Below are 21,498 nucleotides of genomic sequence, written 5' to 3' on the forward strand. Positions count from 1 at the left end.
ATCATAATTCATTAATGTATTCACACCCAAACTACTCATAGCACATTTCAATTTATTTTAATTTTTTTTTTAATGAAAAGAATGTGACTAATTCTGTTCATTTGGCCCTACACATACAACCCAAAGCTAAGATGATCAGTCATGCTGTTCACTTTCCATTCCAACAGTCTCACATTGTTTTCATAAACTTGCAACATTCCTTCCTTGCTTAAAAAAGTCTAATCGCACATTTAATTTCTAAATTAAGTATTGAACATATAAGTAAATAACGCTGAATAGCAAGAAGCCAAAAACGTCATTGGTGTAAACCCAAGAACTTCTGTCATGTTAACTCCCAGAAATAAATTTAAACCAAAGATTCTGAATGCAATTACTAGTAAAGATTTCACAGTAACTTACAGAATTCTTAAGGCAGGAAATTCTGTTTCAGGCTTATTGAAGACAAAATAAGACATCCATTTAATCATTTTTAGATACGGAAAGTAAGATCATTTTATGAAGTTCAAAAAAATCGTATCACATCATACACTTTGTTTTGGTATAGTTTTTAAAACTCCACAAAGTTTTTTGGCTGATCTCCAAAAAACTTGCAAAAACAGAGGTAAGCATAATTTGAAAACATCTTAAGGCATTTTCTGGCTTTCTGAGTAATAAAATCTTTTATTTTAATGTCATTTTTCAGGTTTATTTCTCTGGTGTAATACACCCTCCTATAGCTAGAGACATTGAACTGAAAATTGACTGGATTTTTTTTTGTTTTAACTAAATTGTTGAGTAACTCAAGTCTAAGGCACTAGCAAATTGTGTGCATGTTTCAAGTGTTTGGAAATAAGCATATTTGTATGCATCCCACTGAACCTGGCCATTCATAGACTAATTCCTTGCCCTTGCATTCAAAGCTAAACTTACATTTCTGGTTTACTTAATCGAGGTGGCAGGTGAACTCTATGCGTATCTGTTGCTATGGCTCTCCTAGTTTTCCTGTTCTCAACTCTTTATGCAGCCCCAGGGAGGAAAGCTCACGCATCTGCTTAGAAGTAGCTGCAAAATTCACAAAAAGAAAAGTGAAAAGACATATATGAGGGTTATGAGGGGTGGTACATTGAGATACGTGTATTGGTTGCTGACAGAGACATGGGACTATGAAAATTAGAAAAAAATCTCTTGTTCAAGATTTATTTTTAACCAAATTAACTTGTCCACTCCCCACCTCCACCCCTTCCCCAAGGCAAACAAGTCAGTGGTTCACAGTTCAGGTAGTCGTATTTAAATCTGGAGCTGCTCTGTAGTGTCCAGGTTTGGTTTGCTCCCTCTGCTGAGAAGCCTTGCTAAATCTGAAGAGTGTTGAACGGGTCAGGTTTAGAAGCTGGTCAGTTCTGGTTCCTCCTGACACTCTGGACACCAAGTTCTGGAATCCAAATGAAGACATCATTAATCAAAGAATGCCACAGCAACTGTTCCCATTTTGCTGAAGACCAGGGAGCTGAACAGACTTCTGCCTATGTGCTGCTGTTATCCAGTTCCGTTTTTTTTTTTTCCTTCCAGACATTTTCTTTTGCTCAGCCATCAATAATTATCATACTCTTGAGAGAGATGGAATTGCAATCCCCACCTGTACGATTCACAACATCTCCATGGAGTGTTTAAAATCTATTCTTACCACGCGAGGATGGTGAGTAGACTTCTCTTCCAGTGAAGCTCGCAGATCCAAATTGCTGAGTGTGGAGTTACTGGAAGGGATGATGTTTTCCCAGCCAACCAAGCAATGCTGTGAGAAGAGAGAGGAATGTTACATGACAATACTTTCTAGATAAATACTCCACAGGAAGGCACTGGCAGGCTAATTAATTTCTGAAGAGTTTTAAATCACTAAAAGTAAAGAGAAGAAATCTTTACTATGCAAAACTGCATAGCTATCCCCTCTTCCATCTTTCTCTGGCTAGTTATTTCTAAACCAATCTCCTGCTTTGTGAACTCAAACACCTGACCCCTCTGAACTTGTCTCAACTGACTCATCCAGTACCTCAAACCTTAAGCTAGGCTTCTTCCTACTTATTCTCTGGAGCTCTCTAGGGCAGGGCTGGGTCTGATTAGTAACACTGCCTGCAGCATTACCTAGTGGCTGGTATACAGGACCAACTCTGCAAAAACAGTTTTAAATCCAACCTTGCCGCTATCGGTTATTCCTGATCTCTATACCATGTGGGTATTTCACAGAGGCTTGCCTTTTAGACTCTTCAATGTCTTTTAACAGAGACAGGTGCTCTTAGGTACGGTTCTTCTGGTTGAAAGTTTGATGCCTGAAATCGATCAGCTGAATTATGCCCCAGCAGCATACAGCTTCACATGGCACTTTTTTTTTCCTCAGCATAAAGCATTTGGAGACAAGTCATATACTTTATACCAGTCACATGAAGGCATGAACTCAGAAGCACGCGCAAATGACTTTTCTTGGTATGTCAGCAACCCAGATCAGAACTTCACTCAACACCACGCACAGTCCAGCAACCATTCAGCTCAGAAATTTCAGTACAAACTATGAGAGGGAGGGGAGAGTCCTAAATTCTTTCCTTCTTGTACAGCAACAATGCTCAGTCTGGGCTGTGCAATCAGTACCAGAAAAACGACAGTGACTTACCGAGGGTAACGCTAGACTGTCTGCTGGTTCAAAGCTTTTCCTGCGATGAGCTTTGTATTTGTAGGCAGGCAGAAGAGTAGACCTGGGAATGCTGACCCTGCAACCACACACGGGAAGTAATTGCCTACACCTTCCACAAGGCAGAGGAAATCTGCATGTTTTCTCCACTCAAAATCCAGAGTCACTCAAAAAACAAATGAAGGCAAGCAGTTTTGGATTAAGACATTAGACACTTAACACCTACGTTCAGATATTGGACCAAATTCCGATAAAACATGCATTTCTCACCAGCTTTGTAACTATTTCTGCTTGTGGAAAAGATTTGTAGGGAGTTTTTAAGCAAGAGATTTTTCTCTGCCTCGAGAGCAGCATCCTTCTGTGGAGCTATTTTGATGCTCTTTTCTCCCTCACATGATCAGCCCCATCGTCTCCTTGAGTCCTGCGTGTTACAAAGCAATGATGTTCATCTACCTGACATAGGCTGGCTCTTCCAGCGTCTCTGGGGGCTGGTGGGCACGTGGCATCTTACACACAGGACAGGCAGATTCTGAATCCACAGGGACAGCGAAGAGGCGCTGGTTTAATCGATAACAGTAAACACCTGCCACGCAGAACAATGAACCGTCACGGCATTTCTAGTTTGTCACAAGGTTCCTCAACACTTGCAATATAAAGCTGTCTTCTACCACAGTGCTACACGTGCATTCTATAGAAACAGAGCTGCTTTTCCTAAAATATCTTTTATATTTCCTGTCCCCAAATAAGTTTCTAAAAAGCAAAACCAAAACTCAACCCCCTCAAACAAAAAATAGAACTGTAATCAATTACAATAAACCCTGACAAAATAAGATGACACTGATTGAGAGAGGATGCCTAGAAGTCTCTTCAGAGGAGGAAGTAAAGCCTGGATTAGAAATTACAGTGAAAAATAACACATTTTTCACTGTCTTACATGATGTGGGGCTTAGTCAGAGCAACAGGTAAAGAATGCTTAGTTGTTTGTTCTAAGAAACTGGATTAGGAAGAAACCTGATCTTACACTTATGAGAAATCTGATCTTACACTTATGGGAACTGGTTATCAAATCTTGTTCTTGTTCAGGAATTATGTAATCCAGAGCCTTGGGCCTAAAGAAACACACAAACGCAACAGTTAGTGACAGGGGTGTAGGTCCTCTGAACAGCCCCCACCCTTTCCAAGCATACATTCCTAACTGGGAGGTAGAGACCCACAGAGCCACCCTTACAATTTCCCACTGCAGTTAGACCATACTTCTCATTACTCTAAAGGGATACATAGCTGCTTCAGCCCCTCCCCTTGTACCCACTTACTCCAGGTGCTGCTCATGGATACATGCTTCTTTGTTGGCCTGTCGGAACTCACGCAGCTCAGCAAAATATTGATCGGATTTTTCTGCTACTGAAGAGTCTGTATCCAGAAGCCCTGAAAATATGAAGCAAAGAAAACAGTTCAAGGCTTTACTGAATTTGAGAAAGCACCAAAGCAAGCCTCGAGCAAAATGATCAAGTCAGCCAAAGGTCTGGAGCACCAAAGTGGATAATGAGAAGAGCACACCATCACGTCAAGTCATAGGTTTCTGGTGTGATCTGGGTTCCTTGTTGCATTCATTTATTTTGGTTACTTGCCGTCTCCTCTGACCCCACTGAGCTTTGCCATTTGCTGCCTGGATTCTCATACCATTGCCACTTCACCATGACATGGAAGCACAGATCACCTCTGTCCTGGTGCAGCAACAGCTGCTGACAAAACTACAGCTCCTCTGCTGAGACTGGCTCCATGGGCTCTACGTCTGTACTTCGGTCACATCAGAACTTAACGGAAGGATAACCTGTGTTTTAACTCTTGATATTACACATCACGCCAAGTGCTTTGCTTCAGGTTTAAGATTCACCTGCAATCCAGTCATAGCCCAGGAATGGACGCACGGACCAGCTACTCACAGGCAGGGCATATTCTTCAGGCTCAGACTGAAAAGTCACATGAGCAGCTTCCTTCTGGGAAGAAAAACAATTCATAAAGACCTCTTACACATCTAGCAGGACATTCAAAGGCACAGCTTGGGAGGTAACTGGCAGGTATTTACATTAGACAGCTGTGGCTTAGTTTACAGCTGGATCTATAGCTCTACTAGTAATTTGCTCAGAGTAAGCAGTATTCTCCTGACCCTTCCCTGCATCCTGCTACTGACTTAAGAAAAGGAGCAAGGCATTGGTTTCACCATTTACCTTCCACTCTTTGGATTGAGATGTCAGCAGGATTGATTTAGGGGTTATGGGCTCCTTGTTGGTCTCTTCACTTTGTTTGTTGTTCAGTGATAGGTCCAAGTGAGCCTTAGGTTGTTTTTTCTCATTGAGACCATGTGGAAGAGTGGACTGGTTTTTGTTCTCTCCATGTCCCAGAAGAAAAGCTTCGTTCTCTGCACTTTCTTGATCCTGGCCATACCTATCCACTCTGCAGGTTTCTCTACCACGTGCAATGATTGCAGACGCAGGCATAACATTCTTCTCTTTATCAGAAGAGCAGGAATCCAAACCTACTAATTCCTGCACCTTCATTTGTTGCTGCACCCCTCTGTCATTGCTGCTGCATTTGAGTGAGGAACAGAGGGCTGCTCTGGCTGCATAAGCTCTGGGTTCCACAGACACCAACGCTGCAGGATCACGTTGAGTAGACACAGCATCAACTTGATTTTCCTTCTGTAAGGACATCACATGGCATCAGATTACAAACACTTTTTATGAGGACAGTATACTCGACGAGAAAAATCAATTTCTCAATTCAGTCTGCTCATGCCTTTAAATTCTCGAGGGGAAAACAGTCTTAATATCATTCATGGGACCTCTATCAAGTGTTTGAAGAAGGTAAGAAAGGGATTGCTTACAGCTGGCTTACAGCTAAATGCAGCTTCTTCCTGAGCTGAGAAGCTGCTAAACTTTCAGCCTTCATGCTTAGAAGAAACTAAAGATTTATGTTCCATGATGATCCTTCTTATCTTACATTAAGAAACCTACATTTATTAGGCAGCAGCTGATGTTTGAAGCCTTTGCAATGAGAACATATTTGAGACCACAGCATAAACAAAACCCAAAAGTCTAGGTACTTTTCTAACAAGCTCTATATTCCATGTTCCACCAGCTGTTCCATGTTCACACTGCTCTATAAGCAGAGCTACTGCCTACCATACGAGGCCCATTTGCTTCCCAGCACTTTTAGCACAGACCCAACACATACCCCTCTCTTGGGCAAGGGGACAGATCTTTTCGTAGTTGCTACATTAGGAAGAGATGCTGGAATAAGTGGCTTGCTGGGAAGACTTTTTCTGATCTCTTCCTGCTTCCTTCTTAGCTCTTGTAGAAGGTCCTTGTTGGCCTGACGCAGCCTACTCAGGTGCTCTAACTCCATCCTATGGATGTGTTTTCCTGTAAAGCCAGAGAAGGGTGAACCACATGAATGGAAGCATTAAGCAAAGAATCAGGCACATGAAAAAAAAATCAACAGGTAATTGTGCTTTCAGAAGACTTTTCACAAAAATCACTTACAGGTGTTGGAATACTAGGAGTTTGCTCCTGAGAAATCAGCCAGTGTTCAAAGATAAGTCTCAAAACTCTTTATGCTAAGAACAAGCATCACTGCATACCTCTCCGACCCTTGCGTGTAATGTCAAGTATTTTCTACCCAGAAACTAGTAGCTGACTGAACAGAGACAGGAAATTCTTATAGGGGAAACAGTAAACATGAAAAAGTCACTTCAAAAAGCCAAATGAGAGATATCTGATTCAGAGGCTGCTATTTAGGACAACCATATATAATTCTGCTTTCATCTTCTTCTTAAGCATCAAAATTCATATGAATGTGCAGTTAGTATCACAACAACTTCACCATATGAATACAAATATGAATTTATTTACTACAGCCAAAAGAAATATTAAATCAAGTGTTTTCCACACTCCCCAGGCAGGAAGACTTCAAAAGGCTCAGTGATGACTCAGTACCAGGGCTCTGACAATCCCAGTACCACACACTAATCACTAAGGGTTATGGCCTTTTTATTAGAAGAGAGGTAAAAAAATGACTTTAAAACAAAACAAACAGAACTTATTTTGGTTGTTCTGTCATGCTGTTCAAGATGCTTACAACGTCATAAAGTTCTCTAAATTTGCAGGAAGTGTTTTACTAAAAAAAAAAAAAAAAAAAGAGACAGGGTCTTTGTCTAACATAATTAAGTTCTAAATTAGAACCATGTGCTTCTCTATGACCTTCTCTACGACCAAAAGATCCCTAAGTCCTTCTCTAAAAGCTCATCTGATTTGTTTTTGCATCTGCTCCCTTGGCAACTGGACGTAAGGACTCAAACACATATACTGTACAATGGCACTGGGCGGAGCGAAGAGCAGTGCTACCAACCAAACCCACCCACAACACACCTCTTAGTTACAAGAAAGGTGCACAACTGGACATAAAATAGAAATATCAGTCTCGAGGCACTAAATTTATCTGAGAGCATTTAAACGAAACACTTCTCACTGCATTCACAGGACAAAGCTAATGGCACCCTCTCATCGTTGCTCACCAGAAATCGAATACTCAGAAATTAACATTAGTCAAGGGACTTTCTGGGCGGGTTTTACCAGACGAGATCCACTCTTAGCATAATCGACAAGAAGCTCTTGTTAGCTTTTTATGCTCTACCCCAAGGGTTCGAGCTTATGAAACTGCCTGAGCGAGATTCGTTTGCGAAAGGGAGCTCAGTTTGGCTAGCTAAAACACAAACAGTTCCCTCAGGAGCTAAGCAGCCGCATCTTGGAGATGTCCAACACCTCTGCAGAGCTTCCCAGGCCAACTGCTGAGCAGGCTCGGCTCTCCCATACCCACCAGGAGCGGGGGAGACAGCCGCGGGCGTTACAAAATTCCCCTCCCGCCTCAGAGAGGCGAGGCGGGCGGCCGAAGGGCCGGTAACCTCTCCCCGCACAGCGCGCCCGTCTCGGGGGCCCTCCCGCCGCCCCCCCCAGCTCCGCCTTTCGGGGCCCACCTGTGCCGCCTCTCGGGGCGATCCCGCGGCCGGGGGATCCCCGGGCCCGGCTCCAGCCGCCGCCGGGCTTCCCCCGGGCAGCCCCGGCCCGGCCCTTCCCGCAGCCACCACACGGGGCCGGGCCTGCGCCTCTGCTCCCGGCATGCGCGGGGAGCTCGGCCCCGCCCCGGCTCCGCCGCTCCGGACAGGACCCGGAGGGAGCTCCCTGGGCACGGGGAGCCCCGTCCTGTACCGGGGCTGCTGCACAGAGCGGCCCCGGGACAGGGGGAGGCAGCCCCGGGACAGGGGGAGGCAGCCCCCAGCCCTGCTCCTCTCGGATTCACAAGCTCGGTGCCTGGGCAGCCCAACTGCCCCAAGTCCCAGGGAAGCTAGGAGGCAAAGCCTAGCACGGGAAGTGGCTTTTTCAGTCCTAGCATAAGCTAGGAGCTGAGAATACTCACTCCGCATAGCCCTTTCACTCTATTAATGCAGTAGTTGCTGGCCATTACATCCTACGATATTCTCAAGAACTTGAGATTCAGTTTTGACACTTTCATATAACTTAGGAATCTCACAAGCTTTCTATCAGCTTTCAGTACCATCGCTCTCCTTTTTAACTTCTCACAGTAAGAATACAGATAAAAGCCGCTATCAAACACATAATTTACTACAACACGTCACATCATCATCAGAACGTATCATACTTACACTTGAAGACTTTGCATCAAGTTATGCAGAACACAGCAGAAGAAATATTTTTCCAATTCATTTTTATTTTGGTTTCCATTGCTTACAGCATTGATACAGGAATAATTCATGCAAATTTATCACCTTAAATACAGCAAAGAGAAAACTCACTGGTAAGAGTATTTTCCAAGAGCTCCATCAACATAACACAATCAGAAGATAAGTAGCAGCAGTAAGATAAAGTGCATTTAGCTGACATTCTTTAATAAGAGCTTGGGGGAAGAGTACTTTTGGAATTACTTCTTCTAAAGATTAGTTTATCATTCCTTACGACAAGCAGAAGATAATCTCCTTGCTAATAGTGCTCTTTCATCCACCAACCTGAATTAAAGAAGTACAGCTGTATTTTGTTTAAGAGGAAACTAACTCATAGGTCTTTCTGTTAAAAGTTTGATTCTTGATCACTCAGCTTCTAGTGTCAAGGGTTATGCACATACTTAAAAAATACTTCCCTCCCCTGTTAGCAGTTTTGCTTCTTAAAAAAATTCAAGTGGTTCTTTCCCCTGTTCTATAGGTTAGGTTTCACCCCTACAGCGAGAATGCCTACATCACCGAAATCCGAACAGTGTCAGAAACGCACACATGGGCAGCACACCAGATTCTAAGAACCCATCAATCTCTTTCCGTTTACAAATCTGACCCTGGCTTTGAAGATCAGATCACTTATCAGATTTCCTCTAAAGGCCTGCTGTAGAGATACTAGCAGCACGTCTTCAAAGGCGAGATCAGCACTTCAGGTAGTCTAGAGCTGCTGAGTAGTACATCATCTCCCTCTACCTCGAATTGACAATTTCCTGTTGTATCAGAGATCTGCTTAATGTTTTAACTCGAAAGCATTGTGCATTGCCTATTATAAATGCGTACATCATAGCTTGGGAGACTAAAGATCTGAATTTATTCACGTAATACCTACAGCAGAATAACAGTGAATGATTCCACTTACACTGGCATACGTCACCTCAAGCCTAGAGAACACATTTCCAAAGGCAAGGACTCAAATTTTTCTCTTCCCCATTCTCAGTTCTGATCCAAGCCATATTTGTGTACTGGCAGCTGCCCGAGGAAACTGAACAAGGCCAATAAGGAGCCCTCTGATGAAAACAGCTTTTCAGTTTGGGTTGCATTCAAAGCTGTCCCCAGGAAGTGAAAGGTTTGTTTGCCTCCTGCATTCCAAGGACCTAACAAGTGTCTCACTGCCAGCTCCTACATAACCAAGATACTTCAAGTCTTACTGCAAATCTTTAAACAGCCTGAAGTACTTACTGACACTCTGCTATTTTTTCTCCCTCAAGTATCAGGCAGCTTCTCCTCTGGAACATCACTCGAAGTGGTGAATTTGTCACAGGCACATACATTCACACCTGAGCACAAATGAGAAGTCCTAAGGCTAGCTGATACCATTTTCAAGTGAGAAGTCTTACTCTCAATACAACACCACCACCACCACCACAGTAGGTCTGAATTCAGCTGTGACCTGCTCACAGATAATCCATATTCTCTAATGATTGATACTGAACGGATTTTGGTTGACCCTAACCTCAGAATTAATTACAGGATCTGATTCTGGATTCCTGACGGATGTTTTGTGGGGAACATACAGGTCATACCCAATACATGGTAAAATACAGATACACCAAGTGGAAAAGAAGCTTTGCAACATAGGAGCCTGATCCTGGTACTAGTGAAATCAGTGGGAGCGTCTCCTCTACCAATTTCAACACAAAGAGAATCAAGTCCTCACGATTCTCAAATCTTATACTCAAAATTAATTTGCTTCAGGGCAAAACTCAATAATCAATTTGATCTGTTTGCAAATAAAAAATGTCTTAAAAAACTTAACCCATTCTTACCCTGGCATTAAATAGGAAGGACAGGTCTCCCATCTTCAGACTTTTAACAGAAGAGAAACAACAAATCATATTACTGCATGGACTGTAACATCCTATGGGAACTCTACATGAAGCATAATCTCTTACAGCTTGTAATCCCCATGCTGTCCTCGTGGCCAAATAATGGTAATGGAATTCCAAAGGCCTGCTTCCAGAAACACAGCTGTGCAATGCCAGAAAACCCCCACATTCATCAACTTATCTCATAAAGCAATTATTTACATTCTGTCAAGTGGCTCATTTTTTCATTCCTCATTTTCTTCCTCAACAAGATGCGAAATTATCAACACTAACTCCTTCCTAGGAGCTAGCTATGTCTTTGCAAACTATTTACCTATGATGTGAAATGGGTCAGACTGCATTATTAAATAGCTTTGAAGAGGAAGAAATTAACTCCAAAGACAATAAACGTACCAAAGCAAAATCTTGGTCTGTCTTGCTTTGGAAGAGAACTAGGTTTTGTTCACAGGTTTAAACATGCTGACAGCAATAAACCTTTCTATGAAGAGAAACAGTGCAGCGGTTCTTTGCCATGTTCTACAATAACGGAAGGTTTACCTAGGAGATAGGCTTCCACGGGCTATAAAAGTATTGTGAAATTGCTATTACTTGTGTGCATGAGATCACTGTTTAGAAAAACAGCTGCTTGTCACATACATAAACTTGGGGCTTTGAAGTCAAAAGCTCTGTCTTTGCGTAGTAAAACGAATGACTCCATAAAGAAAGATGTGTTAGAATAACATTTAACCTGATAAACATTTGCTTTTAAACTTGACTGTTACTGTACCTCATTTTGATTTTAAAAGCCCCCTGGAAATGTATGAAGCACACATTGCTTCTGAAGTAGCCTGGTCTCCCAAGCAGGAAAAGAGAGTTATAAACAGCTAGTGTTTAGAGGTGGGACACAAAACAAGGATGCAGAATCCTACTGTTCACACAGCAACTGGAAACATAGCGATAGACTTCTGCTCACTCCCTTTAGGGATTCCATCACCCACCACGTTCTCTGCAGTAACTGAAAGAGCACTGAAGGGAAGAAAGGGTGTTGTTTTTCCTCTTCTTCCCACACTATCTGCTTTGCTGCAAGTACTGATGTGTGAACATGTTAAGTTCACTGTCAAGCCAACCCGCTTTATTCCTGTGAAGACAAAAAATCTCTGTTAGGTAAGTAAAGTAGTACTTCTCAAGCCAATCTGAAAAAAGCACAACTAAGATTAGTCAACAGCAAGGTGTGGAGAGGAGTGCCAAGGAGGTCCATTCCAAAATGCTGCTAGCATTGCTCGTCTCCTTCAGGTCAGGAACACTAGCCAGCTAACGATCCCCAGTTTTGAGGTTCATAGTGAGATCTTGGTCACACCTTCAAATTGATCTTATTATTTGTGTAGGTAAGGTATGTTTGGAAAATTCTTCCCAACAGCTTTTGCAGGGTGAAGACAAACATCAGACCCAATTGTGTACAGGGGTGAGGGAGAGACTTCTTACATGATTTTCATAACCTGGGAGAGTTTGTAGAAGTAGAGGGCTGTATGGTTTGGTAAAGAGAAAGGAATTTTAATTCCATACAAACCAAAAGAAAGAAGAAAAAGGTGTTTTTATGAGATAGAAGATTTAAATGACTGTTGACAGTACCTGGGCTTAGCATCTTTCCTTCCTCTATCAGGCAAAAAAAAAAGCACTGCTCACCAATACCTCAAGAATATCCTCTCTTACCAAAGAATCTAAGTAACTTTTCTTTCTATTTAGAGGCTGCAGAATATTGAAATGTCTGGCAGAGATATCAAAACGATATATTGTAGCAATTTTTTTTAAATATAATACTAAAAGGGAACACAACTTGTTATGGAAAGATGTTGATGTCTGCACATCAAAACCTATGACAGAAGAAGGACTGAGCTCAGAGACACATCCTAATCCAAACATCTTGGGACAATCACAGGAAAATCAACTGTATGCAGATGTTTGTATACATGTAATAAGAAAATCTCACCTGAGCAGTTTTGCTTTGCTCTGCAGTGAATCCAAAACTTCAATTTTTTTATTCAGAGCAGAAATTTCCTGCTCAAGATTCTCCCGTGTGACATCCACTTGCTGACATAAATGAGCAAATGTTCCAGCAAGCTCTCTAAGAAACAGGAATAGTTGGACAGTGAGAAGTAAGATCAAGCACTGAATTCAAGGAATAACCTCATCACCTCTGATGGACAGTGATGACACTGACTCAGATGAAAACATCTTTCCACTTCTGCACAAGAATACGTTACAGCCATCAGATCTCTAACATTTGAGAGACTGAAGTACATTAAGACTAATGGTTAATATAGCACCCACATAATATATCAGGTTATTCAAAAAAAAAAAACCCACCCTACCCCATGATATTCTTTTAAAACACATCATACGTTTTTAAATTGAGTTCAATATGCAGACCTACCTTGCTTTAACAAGGAATATCACCCTATAAAAAAATAAACAAAACAACAAAAATGCAACAGAATTTAGTTAGGTGAATACAGGCAACTCACTGTTGGACTTGGTGGCTGCAATTAGATCCTGTATAGCTGACAATGAGCTGTAATTTCTCTCCAGCATACTCCACAAACTGCCGTTTGAAAGCTCTCTCCTTTGCTTTTGTAGTCCAGGTGAGACGCTCATATACATAAAGAAGCCCATAAAGGCCAAAAGAGAGAGCAATCAGTCTCCAACCCACAGCCTTCCAGACCTAAAATAAGCACAGGGAAAAGTAAACGACACAATCATCATCTAGGAATGATGCTGCCTCCTAACAATGGCGCGTGGAACACTGCACTTGTATTTTAGGGACACGAAAATAAGGCAGAAACCTCCAGAGACAACCCTGACTTGCAAGTAGTTTCATTGGTTAGATAGCTTACTACTGATGTCCTGTCTACAACATAATACCACCAATGGGTTAACTTTTCTGGACATTTAAGTTACAATTACACGTGCAAACAATCTTTGCCCATTTCACAGAATCCTTGCTTCTGAAGAAAAAGGCAACTTTAGGAAACCATTTTCCCTTTGAGAAATTGTTCACCCCTAGACACTCTGAAACAGCATGTAGGCAAGGAATCAACATTGGAGAAACTCCAATTCTTTCTGCTACAGGAACTGGAGTTATCATGCATCTTGAGTTAGATCTCTTATTCCTCTGAAGTTTTGGGAGATTTGGGATTCAAAACATTCCCCCTCCCCACTCCCCCAACTTTAACCCCTGTTCCCCTGTCCCTCTGTCAATGGGACAAATACTAATTTTTACTTTATTCACACAGGAATATCAAAGACTATTTAATGTTTTTATAACATACTTGGAAAGCTTTTTATCTTCACATCTATGACTCCCAGCATAACTAATATGCAAATAAGCACAATATTTGCACTCAAATGGAAGATAAAGTCTTTCATTATCTGTGAACTGGAAATATCTATAAGACTCAGCAGTGCAAGTACTTTTCGAGTCAGTGCCAAGGTTATTTATATAAATGCTTCTCAGACTGTCAACCCACCACGCCACCAACCACAATGATCCCCATGGAAGTTCGGGAAGTTAACGAGGCCAGTCCAGTGACCATCGACACCATGAGCTCTTCCTGGGTCATAGAACCCTGAGGCAAAGGAGGCAGGCTAGGATTTGCTGGCGTCAAAGGGCGCTGAACCTAATTTGAAAAGCAAGGACAAAAACAAAAAAATAAAAACAAAGTACAGGAAAAAAGAATGCAAGACTGCCCTTCCCACCAAAAAGGCAGCAACAGCCACTGGAGTTACAAACATCATGCCTACCTCTGACCACTCAACAAGGTATCTCACCTGGTCATTATAGCCCATCAAGGCCCGACGACCATTCTTTGGTCCCAAAAACCTGTTCACCAGCATTGTCCATCCAAGAGAGAAATGGAATTCTATGTCTTCTTGGAAGTCAGCACAAAGTTTATCACAGTTCAGATCGTAGCTGAGCGTGAAGCACTGTCGAGGAATTAACATGTCTATCTGGCCTCGCAAAGAGACTGGGAGAAGGGGTTTTAAGCCATCTGCAACAACAGAATATAGACACATTCAAAAAACGGGTGATTGAGTTCACACTAATTAAAAGGACTTGCATTCCATAATCAGAGTGCTTATTGGTTGTTCAATTCTCTGCAGTTATTTTTGTTAGTATTTAAATTTCCTGAAGCCAAGCGTGTTGCGAAGCAAGAGCCACATCACAAAATATTATGCAATTCTTAGTTCCTTAGATCAACTCAGAAGTCTTTCCATGGATCCTCCCAAATCCTTACAAGTAACTGTAGTCTACAGTTTAGCAATAGCTTGGAAAACAGAATCTGAAGGCCAGTTCCCCAAGTGTTGCTCTCTCAGTCACAATGGATTAAGCTGATTGATTATATTAATTACTAAAGCACAGAACAAGTTCAGGCACACAGTGGGAAAAGCAGGAATACCTAGTCCTCTAAATATAAGTGTTACTAATCACATTGGAAACTAAGACAATGCTGCTGCACATCAGCCATCAGAGGAAAAAGAAAACCAGAACATCTACCTAATCATTGTGTATAACAGTTAGAGGAAAAAGAAAGGGAAACATTTCCTGCAGAACTAACCTATCATTTCTTGCTGCATTGTCTGCAGAGAAGCTGTGATTGCATTGGAGCAACGATCTGACATGTTACGGCCAAGACCTTCCTCAATGTGTTTATGTAGCTCCTGACAAAGAAAAAAAGGTTACAAAGGTTATTGAGATTAAATAAACATAGGTAAGATGCAAGTTAGAGGTGCTAGAGCTTCCCAGTTAAAAAAAACAAAACAAAAAACCCAACAAAACTCCCAAAAGAGGAGCATGCATTCTGTCTGCCCAGTCTTCTAGCATTAGGTTTTTTTTTCCCTTTCTTCAGTGAAGGAGAAGAAAAAACAAACCACAAAATCTCACATACTCTGCAGACTAGGGAAGATTCTGTTTGATGTATACAATGCAATACATCATACGTGTGTCCATTTATCACTGAGGTTAGCTTAAGAAAAAAAAAACACACTAAAAGATTTCCCTCTTTAAACTTTTTTTTTCTTTTTAAAAAAACAGAAGCTGTCCAAGTGCAAAAGAAATGTGAACAGAAATGTGAAAAAAATTTCATAATATGAAAAGCCCAGTTCTTCCCAGTTGGAAGAATGTTAAGAATCTCAAAGAGCTGGCGTAAGTACTGACTCAGAGCCTGATGAGTAAAAAAAAGGCCTGCTTCTTACAGGTTGCTTAAGCCAACCACCACTTACATTCTTGTAAACTTTAAGAACTACTTGAGATGGATGGAAATCTGCTTGGTATTCATCTACCAACACGGAAAGCCGTCTGATTTCTTCTGCCATTGCATTTGATACCTGCAGAAACAGCCATATGGGATGGTTACTATACGTTGTGCCCCAAGGAGATTCTGAAAACCACCGCTGAAGCATGCATTTCCAAAAAAGCACTCTTAAACACTGGACACTATGATCTTGCAGCACCATGTTGCCATCATTTGCCAACCGCCAAATGCAATACCAATGACTTGCAAACAAAGAAGATACTTAGAAATACATAACCTATGCTCTGTGTAACAATTCAGACAAAAAAAAAGTCAAAATAGCATTGTGGGAAAAATGGATAGGCTTTTTCTATATATTCATAATTGAGTTAAAATGGCGTGTTATTATTGACAGTAAAAAAATTGACCTTGTTATTCAAGACTAAAACATGGAAACTTGTCTAAAACATTGTATCATTTTATGAAGCATTCAATGCCAAAATGTGGTAGCAATAATAATTCAAACATTAATCTGTTTGTTTAAAGCATCTTATATGAGTCTGTCTGAAAGTTTTCCCCAAGTATTATAATTTTCCTTTTATTATCTCTAGGAAAAAAAAAAAAGCAAAACAACAAACAAAAAAATCCCCTTCTTCTGAAAGTATTTTCTCTTCCCATCTGTAACTCTCACATCCCTATTATTTCAAACCTTTGTCAGCACTGAGCATTTCCACCACCATGCTGGTGGCTGGTTCAGACAATCTTTTCCCTTCAGCAGTCACTCCTTACCTGCCTCTCCACTTCTTCTGTGATCTGTTTTATTTTCCGCTTGTAGTCTTGGGTAAGGAGCTCCAGCTGTTTGTCAATAAAACCTAAACGTTCCTGTCGTTCCTCTCGCATTTCCAGACAGTAAACTCTGATGGCAAGGACACACCAAAAAGCCAGGTAAGTGCATTTCTTATCTGCAGATACCTTTGGAATCCCAGAGACAAAAGACATTCTCCTGCCCAAGAACAAAGCATGCCAGTATCTATAACACATTAGATATACATGGCATACAGGACAAAAAAGATTTTCCTCTCCCAGTACTTCCACCATTCACTAGAAGCAAGACTACTAGTTCACATCCTTCCTGCTCCCAAACCCTCTGTATCCTGCTTTGTATTTTAAATGCTCACATTCCCTTAAATTTCTCCCAGAATGCAAGCTTCAGTCATGTATCAAATATCAGCATCTCCTCACCGCTGTTCCTGGGCAGCGATATGCACAGAATCCATGATGAGACGAACATCTTCGGCAATCTGCTTTGCTCTCACTGTATGCTGCTCAAATTTTGTCTTTACTGCTGACTGGGAGATACATTCCTGCATGTAAAAGCCAAGATTAGCAGCTGGGCAGAAACAGGCTAACACCCTTTCTCCTTCTTGTATAATCTAGTTCCAAAATGTGGTCACACTCATGTTTATAAACTCTAGTCCCCAGCCTTTCAGGAGAAAAGCCTAAAGAGAAGATTAGTACACGTAACGCTCACCTCAAATCTTCTCTCAAAGTTCTGAAACTCAAACATTCTCACTTGAAACCCATCTGCCAATGCTCCACCTGAGAGAAGGAAAGTACAAAACAACCACTTACATTTTGAGAAAGCAGTAAGGTGTTTGACATCAGTAAATACTCCAGCTTTACCTTGGAGCCAATGCGGAAGAGTTACTAAGTTATCTCTTCATTTTTGGCTGCTCTCTTAGTAATCTGACCTACCCCAGCTTTGTCTTGTTTTGGGACAAGGAATTCTACATTTCTTCTCTATAAGAAAATTGAAAGTCTCTGTTAGCTATCTTTACCTCCTTCCGGCATCCCTTGAGCCCTTTGAATCCTGGCATTCAGCACTTCTTTCGCAGACACAAAGAAAATTCGATCCCCTGCCTGTGCTCGATCCACCACGCCCAGCTCATCTACCAGGAAACTGGTACACCGCTCCATGTGTTGTCGACGCACCTGAGGGATAAACAGGAAAAACTCTACATGCAGTTAAATCCACTTTCTACTCCTTCTCAAAAGTTAGATCAGGTACACAGATGCCCTCTGCTGGTCTAAGCTACCAATGTAAAACAGTATTAATAATAACAACCCTTGGCGTTTAAAAATCCTCCAGAAGTTATCCAGGTCATCTAACTTCAAAATGCCCCAGTGAACATTCTTTATTTCCTTCTTACAAATCTCAAGAGTCTTGTTCAGACTGCTGTGCTATACTCCCTCTAGTCTCCACACTATGGCAAAGAAAAAAAACAAACTGCGGATCCTATAATGTCCATGCAAATAGGAGGAGTTTAAATACACCACAAACCTCTTCCATGTATTCTGGTTCAGAGGCAGATGCATCCCAGCGGTTATTTAAAATAAATATATTGGGTCGAGACAGACGTTCATTCACCTTGTGAAAGAATTGTTTCTCCTACGCAAAAAGGAACAAAACGACTTAAATTAATATGTCAAAGAGTTTAAACTTTTAGACAAATTCATTTAAAACTAGCAAGTGGACTTGAACATACAGTTTGCATCAACGTTGATTCTGAATTTGCCACCAGGACAAACACATCAGCATCTAGACAGAACTTGTCAATCCAGCTGTCCAGCTCTGTGGTTACATCAATGCCAGGGCTAGCAGTAAAAAGAGAAGAGACGTTACTATGCTGTAGAAACACTAAACATATAATTTAAGAAGTTAATAAGAAATGTGTTCCAGCTATTCAGGGCATTCATTTCCCATGTCTGAGCTACAGTGTCCAGAGGTGATGCAGACTAATCAAGAGAAATTGTGGCTGTTAATTACAGGAAAGGACTTTGGTCGCTGTCACAGAGTAGAACAGGGTCACTTCCGTTGATGTTTGCTAAATTTATATTTGAATACATCTATGTAATAAACCCGTGATAAAGAGGAAAGAAAGACATTCTCACCTGTCCATGAGCACCAGGTCATCCTTTAAGAGAGGACATTTGGAATTGGGCCACATTACGCTGACTAGACTGCCAGCATTCAGAAGCTCATCTTGATGAAGAGCATGGGCCAGCTGATTCACTGTCTACTCAAAACGGAAAAAAAAAATCTGTATGCTAATACTTTTTAACACAATTATCTTCCTTCAGGGTTGTTCACAATTTAAGATAAAACAATAAAACCCAACTTTGTATCCTTTTTCTCCCTGGGATTTTTTCCACATAAAACTTGTTTGAGTCTCCACAGTCGAAAAAATAACCATCTAATAAGAGTTTATGAGAAAGTTTCCTGTCAAGAAAGGCTGAGGAACTATCAGGAAGGCTGTAACCTTAGTCTGTTATACAGAGCTCAGAACTTCATGAATCATTTCAGCTCCCTGTTATCACTCACAATTACAGCATATCAACTTTCACGTAAAATGTACAAGCCCTGTCTTACAGCTTTCTTCATTCCTCCCTTCCTGCATCTATAAAAATCCTGCTCTTAATCTCTGCTCCTTTAATAACTAAAATCCTTAACTGTGAAAAATTATTCACAGTGCTTTAATTTTTTCGTCCTTTCCCTTTTTTGGCACTTTTTAAAATAGGGACAGCGCTCTTCTCCTTTATCTTATGCTTAAGGGAATTGTACCTTAACATTCTTCTTTTCCTCTGAGCCTTCAGTAAGCAGGAAAGCTTCATGTCCATCTGTCCCTTCTACACGCAGGAAACAATTAGTGGTGTGTCCAATTCCTGAAGGAAGGACTTTGTCCCATAGCATAGCATTTATCACCGTGCTTTTTCCATTGCTTGTCCTGAAGCGAGATTACAGGATGGTATAGCTGGGCTTCTAAGTTTCAGGTATACTCATTTTGATGTAACAAGAAAACAAGCTTTCTAAACCAAAGCGGTTCCAGAAGTAACAATTTAGGTGCCACAGGCAACTTACAGAAAAACTTTTCTATTTTTTATTTTAAAAATTCTTCCAAATAGATTTTGTTCCACAATATTGGTGTCCAATTCACAAAGTACTAGCACCAGGGACATCTGCTACACGTTGCATGCAGAAGCGCTAGTGCTTCTATAAATATTTTTTACTGGCTTCAATCCTAAAGATGCAAATTGCATTACCAAGTAGGGAGCGTAGGCAACGTAAGCACGTGACTCACCTTCCAAAAAAAGCCACTTTCATGTGTCTCCTTGCCAGCACTTCACTAATGCCACTGACTTTTGACAGATAGCCTTTGACTTCCAGTACTTGCTCTTCTGTGGTGACAGGATCAAGCTCTACATTCTTGTGTGTTTCTAAAATCAAAATATATCACGCCTCTGAATTCCAGAAGTCATCTAAGTACAGGATGAAACATCTCCTCATAATGTAACACACACAACCAAATATTAATGTGTCCCAAAGACCACATGGGTAATCTTAAAACATACAATTACACCCTGAGGCAATTTTGCATCAGCTGGTCTCTTTTACGTATCTAATAACCATTCTTATCCTTAGGACTGCCTTAAACAGAAGGCATCCAACACTTCAAACACTCCAGCACTCTTAAAAAATCTTCTGCATGTGAAGCTGGTAATGCCAGCTACTGGCGTAAGTTCCACATCACTAGCAATGACATGTCTAGGCTAGAACACTGTAAAGATTATAGGCAGAAAACCAAATGAGCCTTGCAAAGTTCATTAAAACAAAACAAAAAAAACAACCCTCCCAAACAACAACAAAAAAGTAGCTAGCTATCTAGCTCAGTTTCATAACAGGTATGAACTACTTATGTCAGGTTTAAAATATGAACCCTGAATACTTCACCCACAGTCAGTAAAATATTTTTTTGTCCTTCACATGAATATTGACATATAAAGAGATAGGCCTTTATAAATAAAAACAATAACAGGTCTAGTAGAACTATTTAACCAAATAAGGGTTTTTGGTCAGTGCTTGGGGAAATTAGGTGTGGGCAAAAGACCATTACAGGCTTGTATTTGAAGAGTTCAGCTTACCTTCCAGGAACGAGGAGCTCTCATTGATGTATGCAGCCAACTGTTCAAAAATACCATTGATTTTCTTCTTTGCAGTGACAAAATGTTTAAGCGGAGAAGCATTTACCTCAGCCATGTGTCTTTTATCCTTCTTCACTGCAACTATTGACTTGGAACGACTAAACAATAGGGACATTGCGCTATAGGGAAAAAAATCCAGAAAATAAAGGTAACTCACCCACACCTGACAGCTATGCAAGTGTCCAACATTCAAGGGGTAGACACCTGCCAAGAACTAGACACATACACGTTTTAAGGACAACCGTCTTCTTTTAACGAAGGATTTTTTCTATTTCCCACAATAAGAAATTATTCAAATATTGGAAACGAAGTCACCTTTCCTTCTCCCTTCCAGCAGAGAGGCCCCAGCCCACCCGGGACCGCTCCTCCCCTGGCCCCGCTTACTTTCAGGATGAGGGTCCCGTCTCACAAGCCAGGCATGGTCAGCTCCAGCCCTTGTGGAACCCGAACGAGCGCAGCTCTCCCGCCTTCCCCTCGCCCTGGCCGGACTCGGTCCCGCAGCTCTTCCCGCGACGCGGAGCCCAGCCCGTCCCTGCGGCAGGGGGCGAGGAGCACAGCCCTGAGCGGCCCGGCTCCGCTCCCCCGGGCGGCCGCCGCCGGCCTCTCCTCAGCGCTGCCGCGGCAGCGGGCGGGAAGCGGCCCCTGACAGGAGGCGCCCCCCGCAGCCCCGCCCCGCCTCTCACCTTCACCGCCGCTCCGCCGGGGCCGCCATGTTACCCGCGCACCGTCACCCGCCGGGCGCGGCCCCGCGCGTCACCGCCGCGACGGGCGGGCCCTGGCCCGGGGCGTCACGGGAGGCGTAGTCCGTAGGCGCTGCCGCCTCGGGGCCTCGCCCGAGGCGCGGGCGGGAGGGCCCGGTCAATGTCC

The 21,498-nt window shown here is 41.9% G+C and overlaps 3 protein-coding genes across 13 annotated transcripts in view; all 3 read right to left on the reverse strand.

Annotated features, from left to right (window-relative positions):
- Nucleotides 1-1,041, reverse strand: part of TNFRSF8 (TNF receptor superfamily member 8) — a 31,219-nt gene extending 30,178 nt beyond the window's left edge. For 6 of the 8 annotated variants that reach the window (XM_013187924.3, XM_013187922.3, XM_013187923.3 and 3 more), the window contains exon 1: nt 910-1,041. The gene's annotated coding sequence lies outside the window, so the exon portion shown is untranslated. The remainder of the gene's footprint in view (nt 1-909) is intronic. The other 2 variants (XM_048067680.2, XM_048067683.2) reach the window with 2 other exon arrangements.
- Nucleotides 33-8,498, reverse strand: MIIP (migration and invasion inhibitory protein). 3 transcript variants are annotated; one of them, XM_048067685.2, is made up of 10 exons: nt 8,376-8,498; nt 5,891-6,078; nt 4,885-5,355; nt 4,551-4,653; nt 3,970-4,081; nt 3,701-3,765; nt 3,110-3,239; nt 2,639-2,735; nt 1,661-1,768; nt 33-1,408 (listed from the first exon to the last, which is right to left on the reverse strand). In XM_048067685.2, exons 2-10 carry the CDS (start codon nt 6,059-6,061, stop codon nt 1,253-1,255), a joined length of 1,413 nt encoding a protein of 470 aa, XP_047923642.2. In that variant the 5' UTR covers nt 6,062-6,078; nt 8,376-8,498; the 3' UTR covers nt 33-1,252. The 3 variants fall into 3 exon arrangements, with proteins under 3 accessions (XP_047923642.2, XP_047923645.2, XP_047923644.2); XM_048067688.2 differs by having other exon boundaries at nt 1,150-1,408; nt 4,551-4,650; XM_048067687.2 differs by lacking the exon at nt 8,376-8,498 and adding an exon at nt 7,689-7,845 and having other exon boundaries at nt 1,150-1,408.
- On the reverse strand, nt 8,421-21,445 carry MFN2 (mitofusin 2). Of its 2 annotated transcripts, XR_007164746.2 has the most exons (20): nt 21,315-21,445; nt 21,016-21,163; nt 20,572-20,750; nt 19,731-19,866; nt 19,214-19,376; nt 18,544-18,668; nt 18,138-18,246; nt 17,933-18,040; nt 17,430-17,583; nt 17,123-17,190; nt 16,834-16,955; nt 16,381-16,507; nt 15,581-15,685; nt 14,917-15,019; nt 14,129-14,349; nt 13,828-13,977; nt 12,826-13,022; nt 12,291-12,425; nt 10,265-11,441; nt 8,421-8,498 (listed from the first exon to the last, which is right to left on the reverse strand). XR_007164746.2 is itself a non-coding variant. In XM_048067677.2 (19 exons), exons 3-19 carry the CDS (start codon nt 20,744-20,746, stop codon nt 11,372-11,374), a joined length of 2,268 nt encoding a protein of 755 aa, XP_047923634.1. In that variant the 5' UTR covers nt 20,747-20,750; nt 21,016-21,163; nt 21,315-21,445; the 3' UTR covers nt 8,421-11,371. The 2 variants fall into 2 exon arrangements, 1 of the variants encoding a protein (XP_047923634.1); XM_048067677.2 differs by having other exon boundaries at nt 8,421-11,441.
- Between the last annotated feature and the right edge of the window lie 53 nt (nt 21,446-21,498).

Source organism: Anser cygnoides, chromosome 23 (assembly GCF_040182565.1).
Source record: "Anser cygnoides isolate HZ-2024a breed goose chromosome 23, Taihu_goose_T2T_genome, whole genome shotgun sequence".
In the NCBI taxonomy this organism is placed as follows: domain Eukaryota; kingdom Metazoa; phylum Chordata; class Aves; order Anseriformes; family Anatidae; genus Anser; species Anser cygnoides.

Bases quoted from the DNA above. Each gene is read 5' to 3' on its own strand.
- MFN2 (XM_048067677.2), bottom strand. From the start codon at position 20,746: ATGTCCCTATTGTTTAGTCGTTCCAAGTCAATAGTTGCAGTGAAGAAG. The intron at 19,377-19,730 runs GTGAGTCACGTG...ATCTCGCTTCAG, and splicing joins AAAGTGGCTTTTTTTGGAAG to GACAAGCAATGGAAAAAGCA. The intron at 15,686-16,380 runs GTAAGGAGTGAC...CTGTTTCTGCAG, and splicing joins CAGAAGAAGTGGAGAGGCAG to GTATCAAATGCAATGGCAGA.
- MIIP (XM_048067685.2), bottom strand. From the start codon at position 6,061: ATGGAGTTAGAGCACCTGAGTAGGCTGCGTCAGGCCAACAAGGACCTT. The intron at 4,654-4,884 runs GTAAATGGTGAA...TTTTCTTCCCAG, and splicing joins CTCAATCCAAAGAGTGGAAG to AAGGAAGCTGCTCATGTGAC. The intron at 1,769-2,638 runs GTAAGTCACTGT...CTCTTCTCACAG, and splicing joins ACAGTCTAGCGTTACCCTCG to CATTGCTTGGTTGGCTGGGA.